This window comes from Anomaloglossus baeobatrachus, chromosome 1 (genome assembly GCF_048569485.1).
Source record: "Anomaloglossus baeobatrachus isolate aAnoBae1 chromosome 1, aAnoBae1.hap1, whole genome shotgun sequence".
Classification (NCBI taxonomy): Eukaryota; Metazoa; Chordata; class Amphibia; order Anura; family Aromobatidae; genus Anomaloglossus; species Anomaloglossus baeobatrachus.
The window spans coordinates 853715241-853732932 of NC_134353.1; the positions used below are offsets into that span (position 1 = coordinate 853715241).

Consider the following 17692-nt stretch of genomic DNA (forward strand, 5'->3'; position numbering starts at 1 on the left):
TTTGAAGGACCAGTCTTCTAGGAACGAAAGGGTGGGAGCAAGGTCTTATGACTCCTGTGGGAAGAATCGCCACAAAAAAACCCCTCCAAGTACGTCTGGTCTAGCCAGCTGTGAATGCCTCCAGTTCTGAGTAAGTACTCGATCGGGTTGAGATCATATGATTAACTCGGCCATTACAGAAAATTCCACTTGTTTGCCTTAAAAAACTCCTGGCTTGCTTTAGCAGTATGTTCTGGGTCATTATCTGTACTGTGAAGGTCAATCAACCTTTGAGGCTGCGTTTGGTTACATCTGATCAGAAAGTATCGCCCTGTACGCTTCAGTATTCATCCGGCTGCTTCGGTCTTCAGTCACATCATCAATAAACACTAGTGACCCAGAGCCATTGAAAGCCATGCGTGTCCGGCCATCACACTGACTCCTCCATGTGTTACAGAGGATGTGGTGTGCTTTGGATCATGAGCCCGTTCCAAGTATTCTCCACACTTTCTTCTTCCCATCAGTCTGGTACAGGTTGATTTTAGTGTCCTCTGTCCATAAAATGCTTCTCCAGATATGGAGGACTTCTTTGGCTATGTTCACACAGTGCATCTTTTCTAACCACAAAGATGCCGCATTTTTGGCCCCAAAGAACGCACAAAAAATGCACCCACGTCAAAAACGCATAAAATAACGCATACGCTTTTTGACGCATTTTTACGGCATTTTGCCCAATGCATTTTTTAAGTCAAATCTTTTGACTGGTAAGGGCTGAAAAACAATGGAAAACGCAAAAAGAACTGACATGCTGCATCTTCAAAAACACAGCCAAGATGCGGACAAATAAAGATGCCCAGTGTGGACAGCAAAATAGAAATCTCAGACTTTGCTGGGAGAAGGAAATGCATGCATCTTTATGACATCAAAAACGCATCCAAAAAGAAGGGAATTTTGTTTACTTACCATAAATTCCTTTTCTTCTAGCTCCTATTGGGAGACCCAGACAATTGGGTGTATAGCTTCTGCCTCCAGAGGCCACACAAAGTATTACACTTTAAAAAGTGTAACCCCTCCCCTCTGCCTATACACCCTCCCGTGCATCACGGGCTCCTCAGTTTTGGTGCAAAAGCAGGAAGGAGGAAACTTATAAATTGGTCTAAGGTAAATTCAATCCGAAGGATGTTCGGAGAACTGAAACCATGAACCAAAAGAACAATTGAACATGAACAACATGTGTACACAAAAGAACAAACAGCCCGAAGGGAACAGGGGCGGGTGCTGGGTCTCCCAATAGGAGCTAGAAGAAAAGGAATTTACGGTAAGTAAACAAAATTCCCTTCTTCTTTGTCGCTCCATTGGGAGACCCAGACAATTGGGACGTCCAAAAGCAGTCCCTGGGTGGTTAAAAGAATACCTCGATAAAAAAGAGCCGAAAACGACCCCCTCTTACAGGTGGGCAACCGCCGCCTGAAGGACTCGCCTACCTAGACTGGCGTCTGCCGAAGCATAGGTATGCACCTGATAGTGTTTCGTGAAAGTGTGCAGACTAGACCAGGTAGCTGCCTGACACACCTGCTGAGCCGTAGCCTGGTGCCGCGATGCCCAGGACGCACCCACGGCTCTGGTAGAATGGGCTTTCAGCCCCAAAGGAAGCGGAAGCCCAGAAGAACGGTAGGCTTCAAGAATCGGTTCCTTGATCCACCGAGCCAAGGTTGACTTGGAAGCCTGCGAACCCTTACGCTGGCCAGCGACAAGGACAAAGAGCGCATCTGAACGGCGCAAGGGCGCCGTGCGAGACACGTAGAGCCGGAGTGCTCTCACCAGATCTAATGAGTGCAAATCCTTTTCACACTGGTGAATTGGATGAGGGCAAAATGAAGGCAAGGAGATATCCTGATTGAGATTAAAAGGGGATACCACCTTAGGGAGAAATTCCGGGACCGGACGCAGAACCACCTTATCCTGGTGAAAAACCAGGAAGGGGGCTTTGCATGACAGCGCTGCCAGCTCCGACACTCTACGGAGCGATGTAACTGCCACTAGAAATGCCACCTTCTGCGAAAGACGTGATAAAGAGACATCCCGCAGCGGCTTGAAAGGTGGTTTTTGAAGAGCCATTAGCACCCTGTTAAGGTCCCAGGGTTCCAGCGGACGCTTGTAAGGTGGGACTATGTGGCAAACTCCCTGCAGGAACGTGCGGACCTGCGGAAGCCTGGCTAGACGCTTTTGAAAAAATACGGATAGCGCCGATACTTGACCCTTGAGAGAGCCTAGAGACAAACCCTTGTCCATTCCGGATTGAAGGAATGAAAGAAAAGTGGGTAAGGCAAAGGGCCAGGGAGTAAAACCATTATCAGAGCACCAGGATAAGAAGATCCTCCAAGACCTGTGATAGATCTTGGCGGACGTTGGTTTCCTGGCCTGTCTCATAGTGGCAATGACATCCTGAGATAACCCTGAGGACGCTAGGAGCCAGGACTCAATAGCCACACAGTCAGGTTGAGGGCCGCAGAATTCAGATGGAAAAACGGCCCTTGTTACAGCAAGTCTGGGCGGTCTGGGAGCGCCCACGGTTGACCCACCGTGAGATGCCACAGATCCGGGTACCACGACCGCCTCGGCCAATCTGGGGCGACGAGAATGGCGCGACGACAGTCGGACCTGATTTTGCGCAACACTCTGGGCAGCATCGCCAGAGGAGGAAATACATAGGGCAGTCGAAACTGCGACCAATCCTGAACTAATGCGTCCGCCGCCAGAGCTCTGTGATCCTGAGACCGGGCCATGAATGCCGGGACTTTGTTGTTGTGCCGTGACGCCATGAGATCGACGTCCGGCGTTCCCCAGCGGCGACAGATCTCTCGAAACACGTCTGGGTGAAGAGACCATTCCCCCGCGTCCATGCCCTGTCGACTGAGAAAATCTGCTTCCCAGTTTTCTACGCCCGGGATGTGAACTGCGGAGATGGTGGAAGCTGTGGCTTCCACCCACTGCAGAATCCGTCGGACTTCCTGGAAGGCTTGACGACTGCGAGTGCCGCCTTGGTGGTTGATGTATGCGACGGCAGTGGCGTTGTCCGACTGGATCCGGATCTGCCTGCCCTCCAGCCACCGATGAAAGGTCAATAGGGCTAGATACACTGCCCTTATCTCCAGAATATTGATCTGAAGGGATGACTCCATCGGAGTCCAGGTTCCCTGAGCCCTGTGGTGAAGAAAATCCGCCCCCCACCCTGACAGGCTCGCATCCGTGGTGACCACAGCCCAGGTGGGGGGTAGGAAGGATTTTCCCTGCGACAGAGAGTTGGGAAGGAGCCACCACTGAAGTGACGTCTTGGTTGCAAGGGAAAGAGAGACGTTCCTGTCGAGGGAAGTCGACCTCCTGTCCCATTTGCGGAGAATGTCCCACTGGAGTGGCCGCAGATGGAATTGCGCGAAGGGCACTGCCTCCATCGCTGCCACCATCTTCCCCAGGTAGTGCATGAGGCGCCTCAAGGGGTGTGACTGACCCCGAAGAAGAGATTGCACCCCTGCCTGCAGCGAAAGCTGTTTGTCCAGCGGTAGCATGACTACTGCTGACTGAGTATGAAACTCCATCCCAAGGTACGTCAGTGATTGGGTCGGTGTCAACTTGGATTTTGGGAAGTTGATGATCCACCCGAACTACTGGAGAGTCGCCAGAGCGACGGAAAGGCTGTTTTGACACGCCATCTGAGAGGGTGCCCTGACCAGAAGATCGTCTAAGTAGGGAATCACCGAGTGGCCCTGAGAATGCAGGACCGCCACAACAGATGCCATGACCTTGGTGAACACCCTTGGGGCTGTCGCCAGTCCGAAGGGCAATGCCACGAACTGAAGGTGTTCGTCCCCGATGGCGAAACGCAGGAAGCGTTGATGCTCGGGTGCGATCGGCACATGGAGATAAGCATCCTTGATGTCGATCGATGCTAGGAAGTCTCCTTGTGACATCGAAGCGATGACCGAGCGGAGAGATTCCATCCGAAACCTTCTGGTGCTCACATGCCTGTTGAGCAGTTTGAGGTCCAGAACGGGACGGAATGATCCGTCCTTCTTTGGCACCACGAACAAGTTGGAGTAGAAGCCGTGACCATGTTCCTGAGGGGGAACGGGAATCACCACTCCTTCTGACTTCAGAACGCCCGCAGCCTGAAAAAGTGCTCCGGCCCGAGATGGGGGCGGAGATGTTCTGAAGAAACGAGTCGGAGGACGAGAGCTGAACTCTATCCTGTAACCGTGAGACAGAATGTCTCTCACCCATCGGTCTTGGACATGTGGCCACCAGGCGTCGCAAAAGCGGGAGAGCCTGCCAGCGACCGAGGATGTGGTTCGGGGAGGCCGAAAGTCATGAGGATGCCGCCTTGGAGGCAGTGCCTCCGGCGGTTTTTTGGGGGCGTGACTTAGACTGCCACGCATAAGAGTTCCTCTGGCCCTTCTCTGGCCTGTTGGACGAGGAGGATTGGGACTTGGCTGAGGGCCGAAAGGACCGAAACCTCGGTTGTATTTTCCGTTGCTGAGGTCTCTTCGGTTTGGACTGGGGTAAGGACGAGTCCTTTCCCTTGGATTCCTTAATTTCATCCAATCGTTCGCCAAACAATCGGTCGCCAGAAAATGGCAAACCGGTTAAGAACTTCTTGGAAGCAGAGTCTGCCTTCCATTCGCGTAGCCACATGGCCCTGCGGACTGCCACCGAATTAGCGGATGCTACCGCTGTACGGCTAGCAGAGTCCAGGACGGCGTTCATGGTGTAGGACGAAAAAGCCGACGCCTGAGAAGTCAAAGACACAACTTGCGGAGCAGAGGTACGTGTGACCGCATTAATCTCAGACAGACAAGCTGAGATAGCTTGGAGTGCCCACACGGCTGCAAAGGCCGGGGCAAAAGACGCGCCTGTGGCTTCATAGATGGATTTCACCAGGAGCTCTATCTGCCTGTCAGTGGCATCCTTGAGCGATGAGCCATCTGCAACTGATACTACAGATCTAGCCGCCAGTCTAGAGACTGGAGGATCCACCTTGGGACATTGAGCCCAACCCTTAACTACGTCAGAGGGGAAGGGGTAACGTGTGTCATTAAGGCGCTTAGTAAAGCGCTTGTCCGGAAATGCTCTGTGCTTCTGGACAGCATCTCTGAAGTTAGAGTGATCGAAAAACGCACTCAGTGTACGTTTGGGAAACCTAAACTGGTGTTTCTCCTGCTGCGAAGCCGACTCCTCTATAGGTGGTGTTGGGGGAGAAAGATCTAGCACCTGGTTGATGGACGCTATAAGGTCATTTACTATGGCGTCCCCTTCAGGTGTATCAAGATTGAGAGCAACGTCAGGGTCAGAGCCCTGAGCTGCGACGTCCGCCTCATCCTCCAGAGAGTCCTCAAGCTGAGACCCCGAGCAGCGTGAGGAAGTCGGGGAAGATTCCCAGCGAGCCCGCTTAGCCGGTCTGGGACTGTGGTCCGTGCCGGAGTCCTCCACGTGAGACCTAGGGGCCACCCCGGGAGCACGCTGCGGCGCCGACCGAGAGGGGCCTGGAGGCGATGATCCAACAGTGCCCGGGGCCTGTGTAAGGACCGGTCTGGACTGCAAGGCTTCTAGTAGCTTGGCAGACCATTTGTCCATAGACTGAGCCATGGATTGTGAAAGCGACTCAGAGAGTTTCTCAGCAAAAACCGCAAACTCTGTCCCTGCCGCCTGGACAGGGGAAGCAGGAGGGTCTGCCTGAGCCGAGGGGCCCACTAGTGACCGAGGCTCCGGCTGAGCAAGTGCAACAGGGGTCGAGCATTGCTCACAGTGAGGGTAGGTGGAACCCGCAGGTAACATAGCCCCACAAGAGGTACAGGTTGCAAAAAAGAGAATATTGTTTACTTACCGTAAATTCTTTTTCTTATAGTTCCGACATGGGAGACCCAAACCATGGGTGTATAGCTTCTGCCTCCGGAGGACACACAAAGTACTACACTCAAACGTGTAGCTCCTCCCTCCGGGCTATATACACCCCCTGGATGACAATCTAACCAGTTCAGTGCAAAAGCTGAAGGAGGACATCCACCCATAAGTAGAGAGAGTAAAACTCGGAAAGACCGGAACTCTGTCTACTAACAACAGCCGGTGAAACACACGGAACAAAAAACTGCCAACAGGCAACAGGGAGGGTGCTGGGTCTCCCATGTCGGAACTATAAGAAAAAGAATTTACGGTAAGTAAACAAAATTCTCTTTTTCTTCATCGTTCCTTATGGGAGACCCAAACCATGGGACGTTCCAAAGCAGTCCATGGGTGGGAAATAAACCAAACTGAGAAGTAGGCAAAACCTAACTTCACAAATGGGCGACAGCCGCCTGAAGAACGCATCTGCCCAAGCTCGCATCTGCCGAAGCATGAGCATGCACTTGGTAGTGCTTCGAAAAAGTGTGCAGACTGGACCACGTGGCAGCCTGACAAACCTGCTGAGCCGTAGCCTGGTGCCTGAAAGCCCAGGAGGCACCGACAGCTCTGGTCGAGTGCGCCTTAATCCCTGGCGGAGGAGGCACCTGAGAACACTGGTAGGCATCGGTGATAGCCGACCTGATCCAACGAGCTAGGGTCGGTTTAGAAGCAGCGAGACCCTTGCGCTGACCAGTGGTTAGCACAAAAAGTGAGGTGCACTGCCTAAAAATGGCGGTGCGTGACACATAGATTTGGTGCGGGCGCTCCGAATCTAAGGAATGCAACGCCTTCTCAAAGCGATGCACAGGGGCCGGACAAAGAGAAAGCAATGAAATGTCCTGGTTAAGGTGGAAAGGAGACACCACCTTAGGGAGAAAGTCCGGAGTCGGTCGAAGAACCACCTTGTCTTGGTGAAACACCAAAAAGGGGGATTCCGAAGAGAGCGCAGCCAAATCAGAAACTCTCCTGAGAGAGGTTATGGCTACTAGAAAAACAACTTTCTGTGAAAGTCTAAACAAAGGAACCTCCCTGAGAGGCTCAAAGGGGGGTTTCTGTAAGGCCGTGAGGACCAGATTAAGGTCCCAGGGATCCAAGGGCCGCCGGTAAGGAGGAATGATGTGAGATGCGCCCTGCATGAAGGTGCGCACCTGAGCCAGTCGGGCGATACGCCGCTGGAACAATACCGACAGAGCCGACACCTGTCCCTTGAGGGAATTGAGGGACAGTCCTAGCTGTAGACCGGACTGTAGAAAAGACAGGATGGTCGGCAAGGAGAACGGCCAAGGGGCATGGCCGGAAGAGCGACACCAGGACAGGAAAATCCTCCAAGTCCTGTGGTAAATCTTGGCCGAGGAAGACTTCCGAGCCTGAGTCATAGTGGAGATGACCTCAGAGGGAATGCCTGAAGCCGTCAGGATCCAGGACTCAAGAGCCACGCCGTCAATCTGAGAGCCGCAGAATTCTGGCGGAAGAACGGACCTTGAGAGAGAAGGTCTGGGCGGTCCGGGAGGTGCCACGGCACCCCTATGGACAGACGGAGCAGGTCTGGGTACCAAGCTCGCCTGGGCCAGTCCGGAGCAATGATTATGACTCGACGGCCCTCCATTCCGATCTTGCGCAGAACCCTGGGCAAAAGAGCTAGAGGGGGAAACACATAGGCCAGATGGAACTGAGACCAATCTCGAACCAGTGCGTCCGCTGCGAAGGCCTGAGGATCGTGGGAGCGAGCCATGTAAACCGGAACCTTGTTGTTGTGCCGGGATGCCATTAGATCCACTTCCGGAGTGCCCCACTTGCGGCAGATTGATCTGAACACTGACGGATGCAGGGCCCACTCGCCGCTGTCCACGGTTTGACGGCTGAGATAATCGGCCTCCCAGTTTTCTACGCCTGGGATGTGGACTGCAGATATGGTGGACTTGGAGTCCTCCGTCCACTGGAGGATTCGTTGAACCTCCAACATCGCCAGACGGCTGTGAGTCCCGCCCTGGTGATTGATGTAGGCAACCGCTGTCGCGTTGTCCGACTGAACTCGAATGTGCCTGCCCGCCAACAGGTGGTGAAAGGCTAGGAGAGCTAGAAACACAGCTCTGATCTCCAGCACATTGATCGAGAGGGCTGATTCGGACGGAGTCCAAGTGCCCTGTGCTCGGTGATGGAGAAATACTGCTCCCCAACCGGAGAGGCTGGCATCCGTGGTGAGGATCACCCAGGACGGAGTCAGGAAGGAGCGTCCCTGAGACAGAGAGAGGGGCCGAAGCCACCACTGAAGGGAGCTCCTGGTCTGTGACGACAGAACCACCAGCCTGTGCAAGGAAGAGATCCGCTTGTCCCAACAGCGGAGAATGTCCAGCTGCAGGGGACGCAGATGGAACTGGGCAAAGGGAACCGCTTCCATTGATGCCACCATCTGACCTAGCACCTGCATGAGGTGTCTGATGAATGACGGCGGTGCCTCAGCAGAGAGCGCACCGCCAGACGAAGGGACTGCTGTTTGACTAAGGGCAACTTGACAAGTGCCGGCAGAGTCTCGAATTGCATCCCTAGGTAAAGAAGCACCTGGGTCGGGGTCAGAGTGGACTTGGGCAGGTTGACAAGCCACCCGAACTGAACGAGCGTGGCGAGCGTGAGTGAGACACTCCGTTGGCAGTCTGCACTGGATGAGGCCTTGACTAGAAGGTCGTCCAGGTAAGGAATCACTGCCAACCCCTGGAGGTGCAGAACCGCAACCACTGCTGCCATGACCTTGGTGAATACTCGAGGGGCCGTGGCTAAGCCGAAGGGGAGAGCCACGAATTGGAAATGTTCCTCTCCGATTGCAAAGCGTAGCCAACGCTGGTGTGAAACCGCAATAGGCACATGCAGATAGGCATCTCTGATGTCGATGGATGCCAGAAAATCTCCTTGGGTCATTGAGGCAATGACCGATCTCAGAGATTCCATGCGAAAGTGCCGCACCTGAACATGCTTGTTGAGAAGCTTGAGATCCAGGATGGGCCGGAAGGAACCGTCCTTCTTGGGAACTAGAAAGAGGTTTGAGTAGAAACCGCTGAACCGTTCCCGGGAGGGAACCGGAACTATTACACCGTTGGCCTGCAGGGATGCCACGGCCTGAGAGAAGGCGGCGGCTTTGGAGCAGGGGGGGGGGGGTGGACAGAAAAAATCTGTTTGGCGGGCTGGAAGAAAATTCTATCCTGTAGCCGTGGGAGATATCTCGCACCCACTGATCGGAGACGTGTTGAAACCACACGTCGCCAAAGTGGGAGAGCCTGCCACCGACCAAGGACGTTGCTAGCGCAGCCAGATAGTCAAGAGGAGGCTGCCTTAGTGGCAGCGGCTCCTCCGGTCTTTTGAGGACGCGGCTTCGCGCGCCAGTTGGGTTTACGATCCTTGGCTGCGGTGGTGGACGAGGTCGAGGGCTTAGAGGATGACCAGTTAGAGGAACGAAAGGAACGAAACCTCGATTGGTTCCTACCCTGGACAGGTTTCCTGGCTTTAGTTTGTGGCAAGGAAGTACTCTTCCCGCCAGTAGCTTCCTTAATTATTTCATCCAGTTGTTCACCAAACAGCCGGGACCCAGAAAAAGGAAGACTCGCAAGGAACTTCTTAGAGGAAGCGTCTGCTTTCCACTCTCGAAGCCACAAGATCCTGCGGATCGCGAGGGAGTTAGCGGAGGCCACCGCCGTGCGGTGAGAAGCCTCCAGGATGGCAGACATGGCGTAGGATGAAAAAGCCGAAGCTTGAGAAGTTAAGGCATCCATCTCAGGCATAGAGTCCCTGGTGAGGGAATGTATCTCTGCCAGAGAGGCAGAAACTGCCTTAAGAGCCCACACTGCCGCAAAAGACGGGGAGAACGAGGCTCCTGCCGCCTCATATACAGACTTGGCCAGAAGGTCAACCTGGCGGTCAGTGGGATCCTTAAGAGAAGTGCCATCAGCCACAGCTACAACTGTGCGGGCTGAGATTCTGGACACTGGAGGGTCTACCTTTGGAGACTGGGCCCATTCCTTAACCACCTCTGGTGGAAAAGGAAAACGGTCATCAGAACTACGCTTCGGAAAGCGTTTGTCAGGACAGGCCCTGGGCTTGTTAACAGTGGTCCGAAAACTGGAGTGGTTAAAAAACATACTCTTAGCTCTCTTAGGTGAGGTAAACTGGTGTATCTCTACCAGAGAGGCTTGTTCCTCTGACTCTGGTGGATTGAGGTTCAGTACGGAGTTAATGGATGCAATCAAGTCACTAACATCCGCATCACCCTCAGACACGTCAATGGGGTACATAGAGGTAGCGTCTGAGCCCACTGTAAACGAATCCTCCTCGCCCTGCACCTCGGCTCGTGAATCAGAGCCGTGGGACGAGGAAGGAGAAGGGTCCCTGCGTCTCCGTTTAGGGGGACGGGGTCCTAGGACATGCTCTGAGAGCTCTGCAGAACTCGGAGCAGCAGAGGCACCCTGAGAAGGGGGCTGATGCATGGTCAGCAGTGTCCGGGACAGCTGCCCCATGGAGTCGGCAAAAGACTGGGAAATAGCTTGGGAAAAGGATGCTACCCAAGCCGGGGGTTCAGCCACCGGGGCCGGAGCAGCCGGAGGGACCCCTGAGGAGGCTCCAGGCTGAGACACAACCATGTTAGCACAGGCATCACAATGTGGGTATGTGCTTGGCTCTGGCAGAATGCGCTTACATGCAGTGCATATAGCGTACATGTTTGCAGCCTTGCTCCGGGTGACAGACATGCTGCTGAGGTGGAAGCTCTGCAGTAAGAATACACTCGTATAGAATGTCCTGAGAGTGTATAATAAAGCCCACAACCAGAGGTTGTGGCTTACCAGCCCGCTCTCTGTGTGCCCTCCGGATTCCACAGCTCGGACCCCCAGTAAAGCGTCAGCCTTCCAGGAAAGCAGCAGATTCAGCAGCCAGCGCCGATCAGTGTGATAAACGCTGAGAAAATGGCGCTGGGAGGAGGAGGGGGGGCGGAGATAAGCCCAAGAGCGGGAAACCGGAGGGCTAAGGAGAGATGCAGGGGAGGGAAACATCTCCTCAGAGAGGAGTGTCCTCCCCTCTGCTGGATGGCCGGTGGGCGGCGCCACTCTATTCCCCTGCATGAATGACATGCAGAGGAAGATGAAACCGAAACTAGGCCCAAACAGAAGCCGGGGCCTAGATTTTAACCTGCGGCCGACGAGCAGGCACTGTCGGCGCGGTTCTCAGGGGAAACCCCCAGAACCGGCCGGAATTTACAGTAAACATAAAAAACATACTTTCCCCCTAATAAAAGTACCCGGGACCCCTGAAAAACGTCTCAATACTTAGCTTTTGAGACGCAGGGCCAGTCCCTGAGGGGGGTTAAACGCTCCTTCCAGCAGGAACCAGACAGGGCTGCGGATGGAGACCGGTCTTCTGCAAGCAGAGAGGACCGTGACGGCTCCCACTTCAACCCAGAGCCTCTCAGAGGATGTGAAGGAGCACGGCATGTAAAGGCTTCAGCCTTGTAAAGTCAACCTTAACAGCACCGCTGACACAGTGGGGTGAGAAGGGACATGCCGGGAGTCCAGACTGGACCCGCTTTTCTTCCAAATCTTTAAAATCAAAAAAATAAAAATGAAAAAATCAGAGAATGCATGTGTGTGTGACCTCCTGAACACAAAGCATTGAAACTGGTTAGATTGTCATCCAGGGGGTGTATATAGCCCGGAGGGAGGAGCTACACGTTTGAGTGTAGTACTTTGTGTGTCCTCCGGAGGCAGAAGCTATACACCCATGGTTTGGGTCTCCCATAAGGAACGATGAAGAAAAAACCCTTTGCCTTAGCGCCCTTGCTCCTTGTGGACGACATGCTGTTGTCTCCTAGGAGAGTGATCACTGAGGGTATATAGCCAAAAGCAAAAACAACCCGGCCGAACAGAGAAAATATATATATATATATATATATATATATATATATATATACATACTCCGGCACCCTAGGGGGACCAGCACCGGGTGACCGGTGTGGGTTACCGACCGCCCAAAGCGGTGTGTGTCCACCAGATTCCCTGCCTTAGGTCTCCCAGAGCTGCAGAGCTCGTTCCTGAAATCCTCCACCGGCAGAATGTGTGTAAAAATGGCTGCCGGAGCTCTCAGGGGAGGAGGGAGCCGTGAGCGGCTACTAGTAAAGTGCGGGAATCTGGGGCCCCACAGTGATCAGTGAGGGGGGGGGAGGAAACCTAAAGTATGCTCCAGCCCTCACTGCCGACGTCAGGTCGACCGTCCCGCCCTTACCCCTGACTGGCAGGCCCGGGGGCGGGAGTTATGGTACTAGGCCGCAATGAAGCCGGGGACTAAATTTAATACCGCGGCCGACAAACAGGCGCGGTCGGCGCGGAAGTCCCGGTCTTCACAAACCAGCAGCTGCTGCAGCGTCTGTGAAACAAGCGCTCCATGCACCGTCCCCATGGGGACACAGAGTACCTTTAGATGCAGGGCCCTGTCCCTGAGGATAAATAGACTCCTGTCCGGCAGATTCCCACAGGGGCTGCGGAGGGAGCCCGGTCCCAGTGAATGGATGACCGGTTAGGATCCCACTTCTCCCAGAGCCTCTAAGGGATGGTGAAGGAAAACGGCATGTGGCTCCAGCCTCTGTACCCGCAATGGGTTCCTCAACCTTAACAGCACCGCCGACTTAGTGGGGTGAGAAGGGAGCATGCCGGGGGCCCTGTGGGGGCCCTCTTTTCTTCCAACCGATAAAATCAGCAGCTGCTGCTGACTAAAATGGGATGCATGAGTGGAAGTGTGCCTCCTTCCACACAAAGCATAACACTGAGGAGCCCGTGATGCATGGGAGGGTGTATAGGCAGAGGGGAGGGGTTACACTTTTTAAAGTGTAGTACTTTGTGTGGCCTCCAGAGGCAGAAGCTATACACCCAATTGTCTGGGTCTCCCAATGGAGCGACAAAGAAAACGCAATGAAAGATGCCCTGTTTGAACATAGCCTTTAGATTCTTTTTGGCAAAGTCTAGGTACATCTAATTCAACCTTCTTCCACCAATTATATATTTTGTCATTTATAACTGACATTGTTGTGTGCACTGAGGAATCATCCAGCCCTATTTTTACAAGCTGTTATAGCATCTACCATTACTACCTCTTGTGGTCGGCATTCCACAGTCTGACTGCTCTAACTGTAAAGAACCCTTCCCTATTTAGTTGCTGGAAACGCCTTTCTTCCTCCCAAAGTTAGTGCCCCTTGGTCCTTAGTATTGTTAATGGATCCTCTTCACCATGGAAAGGATTCTGCAATCATTCGCCACTTTTGACATCTGTGGGCGTCCAGGCCTTTTTGAGTTCCCAAGCATACTAGTGTGGGTTTTTTTGGGGGTTTTTTGCAGAATGTACCAAACTTGATTTGGCCACTCCTAACATTTCTATTGGCTTGTTTTTTTTTTAATTCGACTGATTGTCTGTTGCTCTTCCATTGATAGCTCCTTTGAGCTTCCATGTTGTAGGTTCACACCAAGAGCTTCCCAATGCAAATGCCACAACTAGACTCATCTCCAGATTTTTTCCCTACTTAACACTAGAAGTCCCAGAAATTTCGAGCTCCCTGGGTTCCAAAAATAGAAATGTTAAATGACCCCTCTCTGGGACTTCTAGTGTTAAAGGAAATCTGGCATGTGCCACATGCCCTCCAACCCACCAGTATTTGTATATTTATTACTAAATACCCTACCTAACCAGCCCTTTATTGTGTTTTACATCAAATTGCATGCTTAACCCCATAGCAACCCATAATCCGCGCACAAATCAGCTGATTTCAACAGCTGACAAGTGTGCCTGCTAGTCACGAGTGGAATCGCATTCCACCCGCGACTATTAACGCCTTACATCTCGCCGCCAAAATCTGGCAGCGAAATGTATAATGTGCGCGACCATTACTTTGACTTTCCACCGTCCCCACCGGAAGTCACGTGACATGATCACGTGACTTCCGGTGGTTGTCATGGTATCAGAGGGTCATGCGATGACGCCTGTAGCTAACATGAGTCACTTACTTTCAGTGCTGGCATAGCGCCAGCCTTGAGAGTAAAGCACCATATCTGCAGATCTCAGCTGTGTAGCTGTGATCTGAAGATATGGAAGAGTGATCAGATTGCTGATCATTATAGTCCCCTAAAAAACCTAATAAAATAAAAAAAAAAAAAAAAAGTTAAAAAACATTTAAAAAAAAACCTCTAAAATTTCAAATCGCCCCCCTTTCGCCCCATTGAAAATGAAAGAGTTAAAAAAAATAAGAAAACATACACATATTTGGTATCGCCGCGTTCAGAAATGCCCAATCTATCAAAATATAAAACCAATTGATCTGATCGGTAAATGATGTAGCGGCAAAAAAAAAAAAAATTCCAAACAGTAAAATTAAATTTTTGGTCACCACAAATTTTGCACTAAATGCATTAACAGGCGATCTAAACGTGGCGTGAGAAATCAATCGCAGATGGACACTGCCCCATAGTTGTGTACTGGTGCGAGGGCAATCTGATGTTTTATCGGATTGCACTCGTCCCTGAAAATCACAAGAGGAACGGAGCCCTAAAGCTGAGAGTCTGCACTTTCAGCCCATATTGATTATATAACTGTAATCTTGAATGTGCTTTGGTAAACAGTTAAAATGCCAAAATTAAGGCTGGGGCCACACGGGGATTACTGCGATCCCCTCGTATGACACTGCTCACGCTGGCAGTACAGCAGAGCCGAGTGTCATGCGAGTGTCCCTGCGGCTGAGGTCCGTTCGTGCGAGCGGACCTCAGCTGCGGGGGGCAAGCCGGCTCTGAGGAGGGGAGGGAGGAATTTATCTCCCTTTCTCCTCCGTAGGCAGCGATTGCCATTCTCGCTCTGCATGCACGGTACACCGGTGTACTGCGAGTGCAGTGCGATCTTTCTCTCGCCCCATACACTTGAATGGGTGTGAGAGCAAGAGTCTCGCATTACACCCGCAGCATGCTGCGATTGTTTTCTCGGTCCGATTGGGGCTGAGAAAATAATCGCTCATGTGCGCTGACAGAGTAACAATGGTCTGAGTGGAATGCAATATTTTATCGCACTCCACTCGCACTGTTTTTCTCGCCGTATGTCTTAGGCCTTACTGTTCAAATATTTCTGGACCCAACTTGATGTTGTAGTAGGTGCGTGAGGCTAGAAAGGTGCCTAGAATTGGTAATTATTGCACACGTTAAGAAATAAACATAGAGAAGTTCTGTGCAGACAAAAACCAGCCCCAAATTTGGCAGAAATCCATCTACCTTCAGGTTACCACTCCATAGATCAAGTAAGTCTTCAACCTGCTGCATGTTTTCAGAAGAGACAGGCAGCTGTGTTATTTGGATCCGTTCTGTCTGGGATCTAGCAGAGGCAGAAGAGGACGAGCCACCGAGAGAGAGTTCATCCGTATGAACAGGAGAAAACGCCTCCATACCCGATGCAAACGTCCTTTGGAATGAAAGTTCTTCAACTAGAATAGGAACTTAAAAAGAAGTAATGTCAATCAGGATATCATCGCTGGCCTTACCTGACCATACACTAAATGCACATGTAACAAGAAAGAGGACAGTTTCATCACTAGAATGTGTATTTAATCAGGTGACAAAGGATTGCAAGGAATAAAAGAAAGAAGGAAAAAGGTGACCATTCTAAAATCACAGTATGCAACAATTCTCCCAGATTTGCAGGGAAGGAACGTACCCACTGAAGTGTAACCAAAGTGTATAAAATACTGACATGTAAGTAGGACGTTTTACATAACCTATTCTTTATATGCATTTGAAATCTGTAAAACTGATGAAACATCATTAAAGTTGAGCAAAAGATCTGCAGGTTGGAGCACTGCGAACCTCTAACTGTTGGCATCCCCAGCGCCTCAAATGATCAGAAGCCCCCGCGATGTCATGCAATGTGCCACGTCATAATGACATCAAGGAGGCCTACTAATCAGCAGGGACTCCAAGGATGCTGCAGGTAGAAGGACGTTCAGTGCTCTGGTCCAGTGACCACGGATTACAGACGTGGCTGATGGACCAGGGTATTGAAAATGTTGGTTTTAGTCAACTCTAAATATCATCCAAAATAGGGTAGCACTGTTGATCTGTACTACACAGTCACAAACAGGCTCATGGAAAATCCTAATCAGGACATGGATGCAACAATTAGCATTAATGAACCAAATTATTTTAAGGTCATTAATGATGATCTTCATGTCCACGGTACTAAAGACAAACAGACAGATGGCAATGTGAAAAGGTGCATAACTGAACATGACATCAAATGACAAAAATCATTGCACTCTGAAATGCTAAAGCATGAAAACCATGAATGTAAGAATATAGATAGATTTCCTTTAGCAGTAATGCAAAAGAAAAAAAAATGAGATATTTAACATACAAAAATGGCCATTTCTTTATCTGCCCAGTAGCCACGTCATGCCATATCTCGTATACTGGTTACCTACTCTGAACTGAAGCCTTTCTCTGGGTTTAAAAACCTCCTGTGTATGGTCTATATCCTCTATAGCAGGCTCCTACTCGCCCATACACAGGAGGTTTTTAAACCCGGAGAGAGGCTGCAGTTCAGGGTAGGTACCCAGTGTACGAGATATGCCGTGACGTGGCTACTGGGCAGATATAAAAATGGCCATTTTTGTATGCTAAATATCTCATTTTGTTTTTAGATTTCCTTTAGCAGTAATGCATATCTATATTTTTACATTCATGGTTTTCATGCTTTAGCATTTCGGTCTGCAACTGTCTATTTTTGTCATTTTACGATACTAAACAGACTCGTCATAATCAAAGTTAACCCCTGGCACAAAAGTGCTTGACTATACATCTGTACTAGGGTCCACATGTGGAGGGGGCTCAGGAGCTGAAGCCCCTTCAAAAGTGACAGATGGCGGCTTTTTGTAGATAGCTGCAACCTTTTGCTAACAGCGGCCATAACGAAGCTTCAGTCGCTGCTATTAACTATTTAGATGTCTCTATCAATCACTGAGAGAATCATCTAAATTTAGTGCTCATCAGCCTGTGCACCACAATGGCTAAAAATTGATAGATCAGCATTGCAGCCGAGGCTTGCCAAAGGCCCCTGTGACTGCCATGTTGGTACTCCTGTGAAGTCCAGACACAGGCATTTGCACTATAGAATGCAATACTCTGCTATAGCTGTATACAGAACAAGTGCTGAAACGATCTCATGTTGCAATCCCTATGAGCATAAAAAAAATTTAAATAGAAAAAAAAGTTTTTACAATTTTTTTTTAAACTAACATATTTGCTGATGCTGCAGTCATAAAAATGTGTTCTATCAAAATATATTATAATATAAAACAAGCAGAAAAACGAGTGTTTCTATGGCTAGCGCGATGAAAAAATAAAATTATGGCCCTTGGAAGAAAAACTAAACTAAGTTTGCTGTGAAAATTGCCTAAGCAGCAACACAAATGCCCAATATCTCCCACAATGGGGAGAACGTCCATCTACTCTTTTCTAGTGACATCCAAGTTCATTCATTTCTACCTGGATGAGGTTCAACTACGTCAATTGGAGAACGTCCTCTCGGACTTCCCCTCTCTGAACTTCTGGGATTGTCTTCTAATGAAGATTCTGGTCTCTCTAAAAAGAAATAAACAATAAAAATCAGTAATAGTCGCAAGACAAGATCTAGAAAACCATTAGGAAAAAGTGTCACTGTAAAACGTAACATTAGCACATATGCCATCCAAACCTAAGCTATCGGGTAAGTTGAGTAGATCATA

At 50.6% G+C, this 17692-nt stretch overlaps 1 protein-coding gene across 2 annotated transcripts in view; it reads right to left on the reverse strand.

Moving 5' to 3' along the window:
- Positions 1-17692, reverse strand: part of POC5 (POC5 centriolar protein) — a 152577-nt gene that overhangs the window by 99596 nt on the left and 35289 nt on the right. For both annotated transcript variants that reach the window (XM_075342287.1, XM_075342294.1), the window contains 2 exons: positions 17454-17549; positions 15189-15409 (listed from right to left, as the gene is read on the reverse strand). In XM_075342287.1, coding sequence (XP_075198402.1) covers positions 15189-15409; positions 17454-17549 — 317 coding nt within the window. The remainder of the gene's footprint in view (positions 1-15188; positions 15410-17453; positions 17550-17692) is intronic.